Source organism: Lonchura striata, chromosome 4 (genome assembly GCF_046129695.1).
Source record: "Lonchura striata isolate bLonStr1 chromosome 4, bLonStr1.mat, whole genome shotgun sequence".
NCBI classification, from domain to species: domain Eukaryota; kingdom Metazoa; phylum Chordata; class Aves; order Passeriformes; family Estrildidae; genus Lonchura; species Lonchura striata.
Window position 1 is genome coordinate 46,563,286 of NC_134606.1, and position 17,028 is coordinate 46,580,313.

General features: G+C 36.8%; 1 protein-coding gene across 1 annotated transcript in view; it reads left to right on the plus strand.

Moving 5' to 3' along the window:
- The window catches only part of COL25A1 (collagen type XXV alpha 1 chain), a 294,301-nt gene that overhangs the window by 225,688 nt on the left and 51,585 nt on the right, over window positions 1-17,028 (plus strand). The window contains exons 13-17 of the mRNA XM_021525517.2: window positions 8,341-8,394; window positions 9,966-9,992; window positions 12,326-12,370; window positions 16,296-16,328; window positions 16,496-16,531. Coding sequence (XP_021381192.1) covers window positions 8,341-8,394; window positions 9,966-9,992; window positions 12,326-12,370; window positions 16,296-16,328; window positions 16,496-16,531 — 195 coding nt within the window. The remainder of the gene's footprint in view (window positions 1-8,340; window positions 8,395-9,965; window positions 9,993-12,325; window positions 12,371-16,295; window positions 16,329-16,495; window positions 16,532-17,028) is intronic.

Genomic DNA, 17,028 nt, shown 5'->3' on the forward strand with positions numbered 1-17,028 from the left:
ACTCGGACTTAGCCCCCAGCAGGATCCGCTCTTCATTTACCACCGCGAGGCTTGCTAGCGCTGCTCGGGACCCACAAAGGCACTCTCCAAACCCCAGCTGGGAGCGGCGGAGGGTGCCTCCATCGCCCACTCTTGCCCCAGAGAAGAGCTAGCCGGGGCTGAGACAAAGGGAACCGGGGCGGGAGCATGGCAGCTGGCGCCCAATGTGGGGCGCCAGCTGCCGCGCTCCCGCCCCGGTTCCCTTTTCCATCGCCCGCCCTCGCCCCACAAGAGCTAGCCGGGGCGGAGGAAAAGGGAACCGGGGCGGGAGCGCGGCAGTATTAGACCTGTGTTTTCAGAGTGGTCATAAGAAATAATGTAATAATCATTTATTTCACTTTAGTGATAGTGATAGGAATTTATTTTAAGCTATTCAGAGTATTACAATTAATGTGAAACAAGAAAAAATATTTAGAATTATATATATATATATGCACATATATATATATTTAATACCAGAATTTATAAGAAAATAATATGAAATAAATTTGTTTGAAGTCCTCAGATTTTTTACTTCATATTTTATAACTGCATTCAATTGCAACAGGAATGGTAGACAGTGCTTATCAACTGAGATGCTGTTGCTATGCATAATTCAAGTAATTTTTGTGGCCTGACTGAAATGCCAGTGAAAATTTACTTTGTGGCATATCTGTAGGAACACTTCAGAAGACTGGATGAGGTGAAGTTGGAAACTGCTTTGAATAGAACAGAACCAATGATTCATATTTTATTCAAGAACTTTATTTTTAATAGTAATCATACAAACTCCAGCCAGAAAAACTCACTCAGATGAGCAGAAAAAATTGATATTAATGAAATATGTCAAATATGTGATTAACGTGTCATTTTGGGAGACAGGGAATTTTTTTAAGCTCTTTGACAAAGTTGTTGCATGTCTATTTTTAGGAGACACATAGACCTATCTGTTGTCATGCTTCAGGGGACATAAAACAAATGTGCTTGTGAACATTATGGGAAGATGCAAACACATATTTAAATGTTGGTTATCAATTTTAAATTGTACTTTAAAAAAACTCCAAAATTTTCGATTTATGGTTGTCTATTTATTTGATTTACTTCAACATTCATCGCATCTATAACTTCGCAGACATTTAAAATTATTACCACTTTATTAAAGATGTCAGCATGTTTTTATTGTTCCTGGACTGCTTTACTTTTGACCTTTAAAAAAAAACCTGAATTACTAAAGTGAAACATAGGCACCAGGACAAATGCCACACAGATAAAAATAAATTACCGTTGAATCCTTTAGTTTGATTTCTCAACTCTTGGTCAATATTGACTAGAAACTACTTCCATATTATAAAAAAATGTATTATTTTCATGTAATCCTAGGCAGATGAAAGTTGCATGTTGCTATCTCTTTTAATAAATTAAAAAATTCTGTTAGGTTGGAAACAGTGATAGAAATGAAGTTTAAACTGAAGCAGTGTTTGTCTAAAGTTAGAACATATAATGCAGCCTAGCAATCCCATGTTTATATTTTACTATCAAAAGGTCAGTTCTTCCAGTTTCTATGAAAAAACAGATTCTCAATGCAGTGCAACACACAAGATGTTGATGAGGACCAGAGCGATGATTTTAAGAGTTGGGCTGTACTGTGAGCCAGCTGCTGGCACTTCTGGCTTTACTCATTCAGATTCATGGTGACTTGCAGAATAGTTGGGTTCAACTTGCATGTGTGATGCGAGTCATCCCCTCTTTAGAAGTTATGTAGTTAAAGGACTTTACAAAGGCCTTACTGTCTTGGTTGGCTTTTGGTCATTGAGCTCGCTCTGTCAGACATCATCATGTACAGTGCACTAAGTTCCAAGTTAATATTTTTCCTTGGTTTAAAAAGCAGAGTGTTAAGCACATGCTTAAAATTAAGTGTGTGAATGCTTTTCTCGTTTGGACAATGAAATGTTTTTCAGCCGACGAATGTCAGAAGTGTATTCACTTTGCTCTATCCTCAAGCAGTTGAACAAAACAGAGTTAGGTCATCATCATCTATGTGCCTCTGTAATTTTCCTTTTTCTTTCTTTTCACCTCTTCTTTAATTGAAGAAGAGGAGATGATTGACAAGTCTGACCATAGGTCTGGGAATGAGATCATAAATTCTGAGTGCACTTAGAACAGTCTTTTAATCCCTTAACATATGAACCACTTGTCTTAGACAGTCTCTAGATATTAGAGTAAGTGTAATTTTACACAACCCACATGTTTTCGCAGGACTGTTAACTAGTAGATTTTTCTTGTATTCAGAGTAGCAAAATCCCTGCCATAAAACCTTCACACATTAGGCCAAATCCAGTGAAACTTTACAGGTAGCCTTACAAGGACATTTACAGTTCTTAATTTGCTCCTACATTTGAGAAACTACAGCAAGTTTATCTTGAGAACAGTAACTGGAAAGGAGCTGCTTAGTAATATCTACATCTGGAGAGAGTGTTTTTTCTGGGATGGGCCAAAACCTGCTGAAATAAGGAATCTTTCTGAGTGCTCCTTTTCCTTTGCAGACTTTAGTGAAATCCCAGGTTTCTTTCTGTCACGATGCAATGGCAGATAAATTTCCCTTTGTCCATCCCTGGCAGAAGCTCCTCAGGCACTCAAAAAGTACAAAAAAACATTAGTTCTGCATGGAGCTAGGAGGTTACAGTGATCTAAGGATATCATATCTGTACATTAATCATGTTGAAATGACCAAAAAGGGCTTCTTGGAAAGTTAAATTCTGCAAGTATAGAATATATATTCTGGTATTTTTTAAGTGGTGCTGACTTGATAAGGGCTGTCAATGACTGCAGCAGCACATAAAGAGAAAAACAGAGATTCCTTAAGTTAATATGGTATTTGGCCTGAAGGAACTTAGTTTCTGGAGTTTGTGCAAATAACTCTGTTATAAATAAGAGTTTGTCTGGAGTGGATAACCCCCCCCACTCTAAACTTCCATAAATCGCTTTTTCTTATGTAGTACTTGATATTTTGATGGGGTTTTTTATAAGGGTATATTGAAAACAGAATGAGTGGTCAGGATAGTTCCCTTCATTTCAAATTCTTCTGATAGATTTGCAATAGCAATATGATAAACCTCAGAAGAATTTTCCCTCAAATCAGTAGATTCAGAGTCTAGGTATGCACATTTCTTACTGCTTTCTTCACACTTTTTATTTCTCTAATTTACATGTATTTCCTTATTACTGTGTGCAGTGCTGTGTAGGAACACATTTGGAAGGTGGCAGTATCAAATTTCTTCAGTGAAATGAGGAAGGGTATGCATGTACTAACATTTTTTTCAAATAAAGGGAGGGAACATTATAACTGCAGTTCACAAATTCTCAGACAGGTTTGCAGGCCAGCTGAGTCTTGTTGAGGAGCCTTTCTACTTAATTTCAGTTGGTGAGTGGGCCAGGAGAGATTTCCAGTCCTTAAACAAACTATTTTAAGTTACTTTTGAGGGGTGCAAAAAGCAAGTTTAAAGGAATTGAATTCAACCTGGTTTGAAATGGAAATCATAGTAACATACCTGAAAAACCTCTTTTTTACCCTCTGTCCTCATCTGTGTATTTTAGAGTAAAATTAGATTGGATTAGGTTTGGGGCCTCTTGTGTTTCCTTATCCTTAAATTGATTACATTCTAGTGACTGAAAAATATACCAGTACTGACAGCCTTTCTTTCAGGGTGAGGTGGATATCAACCAGCTGGTGTTGAGAGTTATGCATCTCACCAAAACAAAACTTATTTCAAAACTAGAGCCTCCAGACTGTTTTTTTTTTTTCTGTTACAAACAAGAAAAGGTGGGGCCTCCAGCCATGTTATTTTTAGCTGATTGATTCTGGATATGAAGGTATATGCCTCAGGGGCAGAAAGCAGTCCAGTAAGGAGAAAGATGCTTTTGACTGCCTCAACTCCTTTAATATGGACTCTGGTGGGTAATACATTTTTAGACCTGTTCTGAAGTAGATTTTATGAGTTCTTATTGACAATTTTTTTTTTCATATTACCAGCAGAGCCCAAGCAATGCTCTATACACCTGAGTACTCACCAAATTCAGATTCACTTCAGTATAAGCATGAAGACTTCCCCTACCACAAGAGTATCTGAGGAAACTGCTACACTTATTTATTGAGCAGAGTGCTGAAAGTTGTTCTTTGCCCAAATACAGGAAAGAAATAGTGGGTTGGTCAAGTTACACAAAGGCAAGTTGAAAATAACTTAATATTAAAAAGAAGTCAAGGGTTACCTAAACAGTATTTCTAATGCAATATGTTTGCCAGTGTGGGGCGTGACATTTGTGCATCTGGTAGTTTTGTTGCTGCTTTGGTACAGCAGAACCTTGATAGGCAGGATGTTCAGATAAGATGCTGCTGCTACCCCAGCATCCCACAGAGCTCTTGATCTTTCCATCATGGTGTCAGTTAAACCAAACATTGCTGAGGTGGCATTTGGAAATCACAGCCCATCTCAGTGCCAGGAGGGAGATTTTTATTTTTATTTTGGTGCCTCATCATCGTAGTTCCACACAGTGCTTGTTGCACAGGACAGCTTCTGTGGTGTAGTTTAGTTGGGAATAAGAATGCAGAAGGGCAGAAAGGGCAAGTAACACTTCCTTTAAATTGTGTACCAAGACACTTCACACCTCACTATAGCATCTTCCCCACTGTTCAGCCCTTTAGGGAAAAGTTCCAAGGGGATTCTCTGAGGGTACCTTTACACAATTTCTCTGGGTCTTACATCTTTTTCTTCTGTGAGGGTACAGTTTAGCCCTCATTAATTCTTTAACTGGGATCATGGGTTGTTTTCTATAGATACCAGAAAGTTTTAGAATTGTTGCCATCACTCTGTTACTGATAATTGCTCAAGAGTTCATGACTGAAAAAAGACAAGCTGTGAGCTAAAGTTAGATGTACTATAGAAAAAAATTATTCTTTAAATGGGATAAAAACACTATTGAGGCTGCTCTTGGAGTACTTTGTCCAGTTGTGGGCTCCTCACTACAAGAAACACATGGACAGACTGGGTAGAATCCAAGTAAGGGCCTCAAAGCCCTTAATCTCCAGAGGTGCCTTCTCAGTTCAAGAATTCTGTGATTCTATGAAAGAAAAAGATAAATAAAAATTTGTGGTCTTGATTTGAAAGCTAGCTGATGTGCAGGAGACAATTATTTCTGCAACCTAGCACCTTTGCTGTCAATGCAATTAAAGAGAAACTACAACAGCAGTCAGGAAAGACATTAGCCATGGCCTGGTGAATGTAAAAAACGTGACATTAAGGACTTAGCTTTATAACTTCTTTCATTTTATCAGGTTGAAAAGCAGTCTGATTTAAATTGTTGCATTGAATGACACTATTGAATGTCTGGTGTTCCCTTACATGCATCACTCCTTGAATAGCAGTGTCATCATCCTCAGCCTCTTAAAGGTCAGTTGTGCTTTTTGTTCATCTCCAAAACACTAACCTATGAGGCTGAAGTGTACTTATAGAGCATTTTACACTCCAGCTTTACTCTTACAGCATTTTGATCTCTGGTTTTAATACATGCTTTTAATTATAAATAGATAAGTAAATAATAGTAACTAAACGGAAGAAAAATAACTAACTATACTTCCTAACAGAAATATTTTAAATTATTTCCATGTCAAGAATCAAAATAATTTTTTGGGATGAACATGTCTAAAATGACACAGTATCTGAGTAGGGAAGAGCTATCAATCTACTCGTCTTCAAAAGTTATGAAGCTCTTTGCTTCATAGCTACTTTGAGCAGAGCATTTTTATTTTTGTTTTGTGGTTTGGTTTTTCTTGTTTATTTTGGGGGGGGTTATGTTAAGGCTTACTGGGATTGTAAAAATCTGCACATAAAGTCAGACTGCCCAACCTACAAGACATTGTATAGTGACAAAGGGAGGCTCCCTGGCACAAAGCTTATTTAGCTGTGAACTGGGAATGTTCTTCAGGGCTAGGACATAGAGCAGCTTATGGGCTGTACATTTTAACTTCACCTTATTGCTCCCTGTTTCCCTGTACAGAGAAATAAAGGTCTAACATAGAGAAAGGAATATTTTCCCTGTTTTTCTGAACATTTGAAATCGAACAATAATCACTTCAAAAGCATAAAGGCACAAGGTAATTTCTTTGTTACCTTTCTAGGTTTGCCTTCAATCTTACCCATTCCCAGAGCTGGTTTCTGCACTTCAAGAATCTTTGCCTAGTACTTTCAGTACTGTTTGTGTAGTGCTGAGCACAGCAAAGGTGCATATAGGTCAGAAATGCGATTGCTGGTATGAATGGGGATTTACTATGACTAGGTGGCAGGCTGAGGTTTCCACTTTCTTCCAAATAAAGTAATTTTTTTGTTCTATTTTTGCAGTCTCCTTTTTGTCATAGCAGTAGCCCTCTTCATCCGTAGCACTGATATGTAAACCTGGGAGAAAAGTGCAAGCTTGGAACTTCAACTTTTTGATTTGAGATTTAAGGCCCTGAAAGCATCAGCCAACAGCAGCTGTTTGAAAATGAAGGGAACAGAAACAAGCGTGTTTGGGGCATGGGGATGAGGAGAAACAAGTGTATATTCATGGGTCCCTTCTGCTTCATTTTGTCAACTGGCAATTTTCTTCAAGAGCCTTTTAGGTCAATCCTTTAGGACACTCACACCTAATCTCCAACAGCTTCTAATCCTGACCACTCATATATCAAATATCCATGCCACTTTATCAGCCTCACAGCTACTGCAGTACAAAGGGGCCTTGAGAAGGGGCTGACACAAGTGACTATTTAATTCCCTGAGGACTTAATGGTACCTAACATTTTTTGCTTTGACTTGGAAAATGCCTCACTAGGGTTTTTCTAGAACTTTGATGATTTTGGTTTGTTTTTTGAGACAGTCCAACTCTTGAGGAAATTAAAATGTAATTAATGATTCTGTTACCTAATTTAGAACTACAACTGAGCTTGCTTTCACAGACAATCAGAGCTAATACATCTATGATTAAATCTGCCTGCAGAAGAAAGAGCGAAGTTCTTAATAGGAGACTTTTATGGAGGACTAGAAAATAAGTCTTCTTGTGTTGAGATAAATATAAAGGAAGAGCCTTTATCTTAATATCTCTAGCTTTTGAGTAGAGGATTAATTAATCATGTGTACTAAGTTTGAACACTGTGAAAATTGTTCACTGAGTTTCTGATACAAATTACTCTTCCAAATTCAATTGCTATGTTAGCTATTGGATTTAACTTTTCCACATTTTTATACACTTAAATAGCAGAGGACTTTTAGAAGAACCTAGTTGCAGACTTTCAAAAATCTTTCTTTGGCTGTTATTTTAATGTGCTTTGCGATGTCAGAAGTGTGATGAAGTTCTTTATGTGAGGGTTATAAAAGATATTTCCTGTGAAACTGAGATATACATCTGCAGAAGCTTTTACATAATAAGCCATGAACTCTAGTTGTTTTACAATAAAGTCTAACCATTGCGTTATTTTATCTAAAATGAATATCTGTTGTTTTCCCATAAATGTGGGATATAAACACTAAAATTATCTTTTAGAGTTTTTATTGTTTGACTTGTTTTCTTTTTTCTTGTTTGCTTCTTTTCTTTATTTTTAAAATTGAAGATGGGAAACAAGATTGAAAATAAGTGTTATTTGCTGATTGACTTATAAAAATCATTTATGACTCCTTAAGCTGTAGAAGAGTAATATATTACCCTTTGAACATATCCAAAATTTGGAACATTGATGTAATGCTGACAGTTTTTAAATTTTTTAAAACCACTTTTTGGCCACTTGTATGAATATAAAAAATGGATAAGCAAAGTATATTTAAAAAATTGAAAAGCTCTCTGTTTTTCCAAATTCTTCCATTTCTGAAACAGGCTCTTCTCATTTTTCCATTATCTGTCTTCTATCCAAGACCAGAAGCACAAATGTCAAGATAAATTAAGATAAGCCTTTCTAGCAGCATTTTTAAGTTTTAGAAGAGAGCATTGGCAGTCTTGCTGGTCAGACTGTGCTTTTAAGGTTAATTGGACAGATTTTAAGAAGCAGGAATCACAGGTCTCATTTCCATTTAGTGTGATATGTGTGTGTTTCCACCTTCTTTAGAAGAATAATTTCTTACCTTACATTGGTTAGAGTTAATATACCCTGACAAAATAAGTCATTTTAGTGCCTAGCTGTGGAGTACATCTTTTCAGAGTCTTTTAAAATTGTTTTTATCATTACTGGCCCATTACGAGAAGATTAATATATTTCATCATATCTTTCTTAACTTCATCTTTTTTTTTTTTCTTTGCCTTTAGGGTGAACCTGGTTTGCCTGGCATAGCAGGAGAGAAGGGAGAAGCAGGGCTCAAGGTCAGTATTGAAAATGAATTAAAAAAAGAAGCACAGAGTATGTGAGTGCATATGTAGATGACAGTTGTGCTTTCCAGCTTGGGTTTATATTCTGACTGGCTTTTAATGATCTGCTCTCTCCAGTGATCAGTGCTGTAAGAGGCTTTACACATCTCTCCATAAAGAAGCACATTCTTCTGTGGTGCATGTGTAATTCCAGTCAGTGGCACTGACGCATAGGCATCCACTGCCAGCTGAATGCAATATGCCTGCAAGTGTTTGGGAATTTGGGGACCTTTTCAGAAAGGCTTTGTTTATGCTCCTTACAATGTGTTTCAGGCTTCTTTTCAAGAACTGCTGCGGTCAGTTCTTTGACAAATGTCAGGGTGAAGTCTTGAGGGCTGATCCTGCTATTATGGAAGTTAACAACAAGCCTCATTAGGAGCATGTCTCAGCCTGTATTTGCTACATCAGAATGACTCTTTGCACTTTATTGTTATATAGTTTGTTCTGTTGTTTTAATATTGAACAGGTGAAATAGAGCATAAAGTTTATGATAACTTCACTTAAAAGAAAACGTGACATGTCCAAGATGATGGGATCTCTGGGCCTCTTGGAGGGGGTAATGCTAATTTCTAATCCCATCAACTGCGAGTGAGCGTCTCTGGTGCACATGTGCTCTTCAGCTGATTCTGTGCATCATGCTGCCACTGACAGACATTCAAGGCAGCCTCTTTACATTTACTGACTGGCTGCTTGTCCATCAGGAATGAAAACAAACCATTTGGGAGCATGACCTTTTCTTACTTTGTATACAGAAGAAGCCAAATTATGGCAGTTGATGCTCCATTCGTATTCACAGCTGTAGTCCCTGAGTTGCCTAGCGACTGCCAGCCATCAAAAGGGGCAAAGATGAACCAGAGTGCAGATCTGAGCTACAAATGCAGAGATGAGTTGTCAGATCAGGCTGGGATGCAAAAGTGCTTTTGCAGTTTCTCAAGCACATTTTAATTTTGAAAAAAAAAATGTCTTTTAGCTATCTTTATGTTACAGAGGTTGTTACAGAGAATATAAAGAGCACTGAATGCTCTTTACTGTGGAACAGTTATGAATTTGTTCAAGACACTTAAGGCATTTTCTCTCTCTTGAAGAACTTTCTGAGCTGTTGACAGAATCATAAGACTTTCCCTTCACATTCAGACTTTTTGTTTCCTTTGTTCCCAAAACAAGGAGAACCACACATAGAAGCCACCTAGGTCCCTGCAGGCTGCTTCTCAAAGACATGTGTCTGTTTGTCAGGATCTAGGACAAAATAGAGAGAGAGATCTTCACATGTAAACCATTGAAGATTTTAAAAATAAAGCATTGAAGTTGTATTGTCCATTGAGATCTATTAAATTTACATATTTTATTGTTCGTTGGAGATTTTCTTGTTGTATTGTAACATCTGCGACATTGTCATCAGTAGTGACATAATATTAGTAAGGATAGTAATACTAACATTAGTAATATCTAATGATAGTAAAGCTAAGAGTTTGATTTTTCCCTGAGTTAATAATTTATGACTTCTTTGCTCCAATTATTTTCCTTAGGGTGACCCTGGAGAAAGAGGAGAAAAGGTGAGATGTTTCACTTCCTTTGTTGTGGTTCTCTTTTGGATAACTTGCTTGGAGAATCGCCACTGCATTGATCCCAAGTTTAAAACTGAAAAACCACAGCTCCAACCTAGAACTTGAGTGGCACTGAGCAGCCTTTCCAAGGGTCAGATAATACCTGCTAATGGAAGTTATTGATCTGTGGTTACTGCAGTGGGATTAGACACAGAGTGCAGTGATTGTGTGTTAAAGGCTGCACAGCTGAGCAATCAGGAAACTAATTCTAACTATAGTGAGTGTCAGAAGATAATGAGCCTGTCTGAATAAATTCGAGATTCACACATTTCTCATAACTTGCTTTTGATGCTCTGACACCTGCATGAAATAAAACAATTAGGTAACAGAATTATAAAACTACATAGATTTTAAGTGATACCTGGATAAGAAGGTCTCAATGTACTAAAAATAAAAATGGAATGCTCCATTTGTGTTTGGGTAAGTTTAACTAAGAGCAAGGGAGTCTGTCCCCATGATCTCCAGTGATGCTGTCTGGAGAGGCATGATGCTGCTCTTACTTTCAGTGAATTAGCAAGAACTTGATTCTCTGATGTCCAGTCATAGCAAGGCAAGACAAGGAGGTGGAACAAGCTCCATGCTGCAGAAGAGGAGTATAGTTCTGCTCTTCCAGGCATAGTGGCTGGTAAAAGCACAGTGAATTCAGAGCTGAGCTTCCTCATCTGCTCACAGGGGCAGTTTGAGAACTAGCATAAGCCTTATTTTGAGTGGAAATCCATGCATAGCCTCATCTTCTGCAAGTATACTGAGCTTATATTTAAAAAGTAATTTGTTTGTACTGAGGTGCAATTTTCTCTTGAGAAATGTTTACCTGTTTCTTTGCAGCTGAATTTCACTTCCAGATCCATGTAAATCTGTGTAATAGCAGCTAGAAGCATGATTTGCTAAGGCAATTAATTTCACATTTTCAAAAGCACACCATAAAAATAATCTAAGGCAGTCTTCAAATTGTATAACCCACATTCAGAACTATGTAATTATAAAATATGCATAATGAAACAATTTCTTCTGTTAAAATTATATTTTTAAAGTACTTCAGTAATCCTTAGTTTGTTTTCAGACGTAAAAGGAATAACAATGAATTTTAATGTGTAGTGAATTTTTGTTACTTAAAACCATTCTATTTTTCCATGATTATCCTTTGTCTTTTTCTAAAAAGTGTGATTACAGATTCCTTCAATATGCTTTATCATGTTAAATGAACTTGGGATGACATTCCTCACTGTTACTCTTCCATGTTTCATGTATGTTTCCTTAATTAAAGTGCTGCTAGATTGGTAGCTGGTCCCATTGTATCAGTGACTGTGATGTATAAATTGCTAAGTCTTCTTCAAATGTAATTTCACATTAAGGTTTTCAGAACCATATGACAGATACTGAATAATGTTATTTGAACAGTACTAGTGATTCTCTAACCAAAGCCAGGAATGTGTTTTTAGTCTACTTAGGCTCTATTTTTATCGATATTTTTGGCATTTTAAATACTTATTGCACTTTACATGAACTTCAAGTCCCACAGAAGATTTTAGCCTGTATTCTTAACATAAAAAACATATAACGTATTTGATGTAGTCTGGGCTTCTTTTATGGTTACATGACTAGGTAGAAATTTGGTCTTTTTATAAATAAATATTGTGAAATTTTTATTTTAAAATTTGGGCATTTTTTTTAGTATAAAATGTCTACTCATCCACAAAAAAATGCTATCTGAATGTCACTTTTTAACAAAAACAGTGCATAGAATTTATGTCGAAATAAAGTCATTTGGTAGCTCCTTGAAGGAGTGACCTTTAGTGAATTTTTTTTAGTTTGTGAATCATTCATGAGGGACTTTGGTCTTAGAAAGTATATGCAATAAATTACTTGGGAATCTCAGTAAAAACTACTGGGATTGTCTAACTGTCATCTGAATTTTATTAGATGCATCTAGGTGAATGTGTCTGTATTGGGAAGAAAAATGTGTTTGTAATTTAAAGTGCTGAATCATCATGAAATCATTAAATCATTCCTTCCTTGCTAAACTGCAGTGAACTGAGAAAGGTGGTAGATTATACCAGCAGGTATTTTGATGCTTTGTGGTGGGGTTTTTTTACAGATCTGTGAAAGGGATCACAGTTTTAGTGAAGTCTGTATAAGACATAGCCACTTCCTGGCCCTGTCACAGAGACTATCTGATTAACAAAATCAGCTTGTGTTGGTAATCATGTTGGAATGCTGACTCTTCTCTGCATACTGTGTGCTTACAGAAAATCATTAAAATATAATGTGTGTTTTGATTATAGGGGGAGGCTGGTGAGAATGGACTGAAGGGTGACACAGGAGAAAAGGTAACAACACTTCTTAGAAGAGAAGAAAATGTGTGCTTTAGGCATGCTTATAGTATAACCAAATAATGAAAATAATAATTTCTTCAAAAGAAAAATGCATTTTGAGCAGAGTTTTTTTTTAAAGGTGAGTGATTTGATTGAGTTCATTCTCACGAGCAGCAGAAAAAATTTCACTATTCTGTCCAACTGAGCATAAGATTTCTTACTTTATACAGCAGACTATAGCTAGCTAGCTAGATAGCACTCCTCTTTGTTGAAATTTGCATCATGCAGAAACTTTGGTCACAACCGCCAGCTGGAACTGCCCCTTTGAATTACAGCTGTGTTTTCTGATATACCCTGTATCTTTCTCCCTTCTTATTTTCATCAAAGAGTGGGACCAAACCAGTATGGGACAAAAATTATGGTATCATGATAGACAACTTCCCTCCCAAATTAGCAGCTGGAAAATCAAAAGTTGACAATAAACATACTTTAACTCTTTATTCCAAGTGACATCAACAATAACCTCATTTTATACCTTCTTAGTTCATTGTTGCAAAGTACCAAGATGTTGTAGAAATCACCAAAAAACAGGTTTTGTCAAAATTTTTATTTTCCTGACTTTTATGAGAGACTCATGCTCAGAAAATTGAACTGGAGCTTTCAGTGTGGTTTCCTTGCACAAGCCAGTCTTTAGCAGTCAGGGAAAAGGCTGTGCTGGACATGAGAAAGGGTCAGGCCTGTTGATCTCTTCTGGCCATCATTTTTGAACTCATATGCTTCTAAAAAACATTTAATGACTATGCTTGGGCAGAAACATAAGTGCTTCTTCTTGTACCCCTGCATGTGTAAGGCTTAACCAACTTACAGCATTTCAGTTCAAGGAGAAATTTATGATGGGATTCATCAATCTGGTAAGGAATGCATGCAAATCCCTCAGGAGCTATCATTTGGGTACAGTAAGTCTGTACTTTGAAGAGCACAGGATTTTTAAGGCATATTCTAAAACCAACAATTAAAAGTAGACATTAGATTTAAGAACAGTCAAGTTACTTGATTTTTGGAGTTAATTTAAGTAATACTGTATTTGCAGTCATGCTTATTAATATAGATGGAAGTCTTAAGAACCTTATTTACTTACACTATGTATGCTGGTAACATAATCTTGATCCACTCTTATGTGATTTAAGAATATAATCTGCTACAAGTTTGAATTGAGATTGTTGTTCAGATAGATTGTTCTACAAGAAGTAAATGGTAAGTTTATAATCTCTCTGGGAATCCTAGTGCAGCTTCACCTGTTGCTTTTCTACTTCATTAGCCTTGAGGCTGAGCTTGCATCCACAAGGATGCCCATATTGCCCTGTGATCAGTAGCAGGCACACCTCCCCATTTGGGATCGTTTTTCAGGAAAGAAAAATGTTCTCTTCTTTCAGTGGGAGATCCTTTCTGCTCAAGTATAGTTTTAAATAGTGCTGTGTGAACTTTCTGCAGTTAGGCAGTCGAGTTGGGATCAACTTGTGGAAAATAGAGGTTCTCAGGAGACTTCTTATATTGCTATATCTGAAGAAATTTTAAGACACCTCCTGAACTTCATAATGCAGAAGTCTCCCATCTCTTCTAGGTTTCATATTATTTTCAGAGATGGGTGGTGACATGGAATATATTTTGTTTGTTTGGAGTGCACTGCTTTAGTCGTAATGGGTTAGAGTCCTCTGCATTCATTTTGCCAGACTTTGCAGAGCTGTGACTTCATTGACTTTCAGTATTTTTCTTCTTTTTCCCTGACTACAAGACAAATCTGCAGCCCATAAAAAAAGATACAGTTCTTAGAGGAGAGCTGCAGCTTGAAGTTTATGATAGGTAGCTTTGCAAACAGCACTTTCTAGGGAGATTATGAGGGTGGTTTTTGACAGATCATTTAGGAGTATGCATTAAACTTGGTGTCATTACATTACACTTGAGCTGCTTAACAGGGTTTGTATTCTTTCCTGTTCTTCAGCATAGGGGGAGGTTTTTGCTCAGGAGATTTAATCCATACTCCGTAAAACTTGAAAACATTTATTTGAAAGCTTGAATGGAATTTCTGTGAAAAAATAATACATTTTTATTCATGTGGAGGCAGAGTGAGATACCACATGACAACAGATCCAGACTTGGTTTAGGAGCAGGTTCCTGTTTGTGGAAAAAAAAATGTACATTTTTTTACTGAACTGCTGTACATAGTAACACTCAAAAATATGGACTTGGGTCCTTAATTCTTGACTTGAGACTTCAGAATTAAAATGTCTTTGTTGAATTGTTAAAGACAGTGTCAATGCCAAGCTGGAGTTCTTGCTTCTGGAATCCCCTGCTAAAGTTTCTTTATTAGCAAACTGTTCAAAGTTTCTTTATTAGCAGTGAATTGTGAACATACTGTACCATAATTTCTTTCTTTGACCTAATTTTTATTCTTGCATGAAGGTGGATTATAAATATTTTGTGTCTTATCCTCTCCATATCCATCATTGCCCTTTGAAATATTTAACCATTTAATGTGTCTTACTAGTTGCTTTGGCCCTTTATAGCTATAAAAGGTTCTTGAAGCTTTCAGGTGTACATGCTTGTAAGGGATATTAGCAGTGTCATTCATGCATGTCTATTAAAATGAGGTAGCTCAGGTTTCCATGCATGTATCAATCTCATAATACTGATTTTTGTGTTTTCTTCACTCACTGCAAGCTGCAGTAACTGCATATTCCTATTCTTCAGAGGCTAGTGAGCATGTTAACCAATACAATTTAATTTTATAGGACCATACCAAAAAGATACCATGCCCAAACCAGCTGTAAAGCTATGGCATTCACAGAAACATCAGGAATGGGTATCCTCTATTTGTATTTTGTACAAAGAATATTAAACATATATACTTTGCTAATACATCTCCACAGTGTATTACAGTACTGGCTTCTATCCTACCTCTGTAAATCACTGGCAGGCTGCTCAGGAGCTTGGAGTTACTGCTATGTAAAAATTCCTGCTTTCAGTGAACAATGTACATTTGTTCTGCATAATGAATAATTAAACAATTTTTCAAATAGAAGCACGCTAGTCATCTTCAATAGTATATAGCCTAACTAGCAAACTTTTCAGTAGGCTTTTTTCTTTTTTTTCCTTTGGCATATTGTTCAAGATAAGAAAAAAAACCACAGCTAATCCTCTGTCCTGTGCATATCAGTGCCTATGAAATCCAGTAAACCCAGCAAAATGTAGACAAATCTTTTTGAATGCCAGATGCCCTCTCAGAATAGAGACCTTTCCTGAATATGTAAATTACTATAAATGTCTCATCCTGTAAAGTATAGCCCTTCATGCATTAATCTGTCCATTTAAATACACTGGAGTGTTGAGGAAATAAAACTATGACCTGTCCTGATGAAGATAAACTCATAGGTCACTGTTTTTTGGGTTTTTTTCCAATGTGAAACTTCATTAGCACAAAAAATGTTGTCAATTGAGTCCTCACACTTGCCATTTATAAAATTAGGTCAAATGATCGCTCATATTCTTTGTAAATAACAGTGAATTATTTTTAATGTAGATCAGCAATTTAGAGATGTCAAAGTATGTCTCATATTCTGGCTGTGTGGAGTACATTTATACAACATCTGCAATTATTAGATCTACATTATTAGTTGTGAAATTTGAAGTTAACTATAATAGGTGTTTGGGTGAGTGAAGCTGAATCTGTCTCTACATGGTCTTGGAAACAACATTGCTGCTTTTCTGAATCACACTGATGTAATCAATTAGTTAAATGCCTATGTGGTAGCACAGAAAACAGGCAGCCTTGCTATGCATATATTTTGCTATATAATGTTGCTATACACTTAGATGATTTATGTGTTTCCTGGAAAATTGTTTATGTAGTAAGAGTGATTATTTCTTGTGGATTTTGTATCAGGGTGACCCTGGCTCTTCTGCAGCTGGAATTAAGGTAATGGAGTTCTAAAGAAGTTCAGGGAGAAGAGGGGTGGTTGGTCCATTCGCTGTGTTACTTCACAGTGCCACAGACATTTTGGGTATCATTTATGTTATGGTTTTCCACAGCTCCATCTTTAATTCATTTTCTCAGATCTCATGTCTTCATCTGTTTTCTTTTAGGGTGAACCTGGTGAATCTGGGCGGCCTGGACAAAAGGTACTACTTGGAAATGTTCAGTTTTCCTTTTCTGATGGATTTGTAATAAACAATGTTACATCTGTGTTACCAGTGGCACTTACCTGCACGGGGATGAGCCCGAGGCGGTACAGTTCAGCAGCCCAAGGCTCGTACACATTTGGTTAATGTTTATCTTATATTTTAGAAAGGCACAGGAATGATGATACTAATTAATATGAAAAGTAATTTTGACTAACCCATCTTCCCTTTTAGCCCTAGCATACTTCTTGCATCGTAAGCTTACCTCATTGAGCTGGTGAGACTAACAAAGAATGGCTCTGCTCCTTGGGTCATCTCAGGCTAACTCTGCATGTTTGACTATTAATCTTCAAACTGTGGTACACTGTTAGATCTCATCAGGACGAAAATAAATATTGGTTAGAATCCCTTTCACATACGCCTGTGAGGGAAATCAAACCATCAGTGGCATACAGTGTGTTTGGAAGGACACAGACCAGGTAATGCTGTTCTGTTCT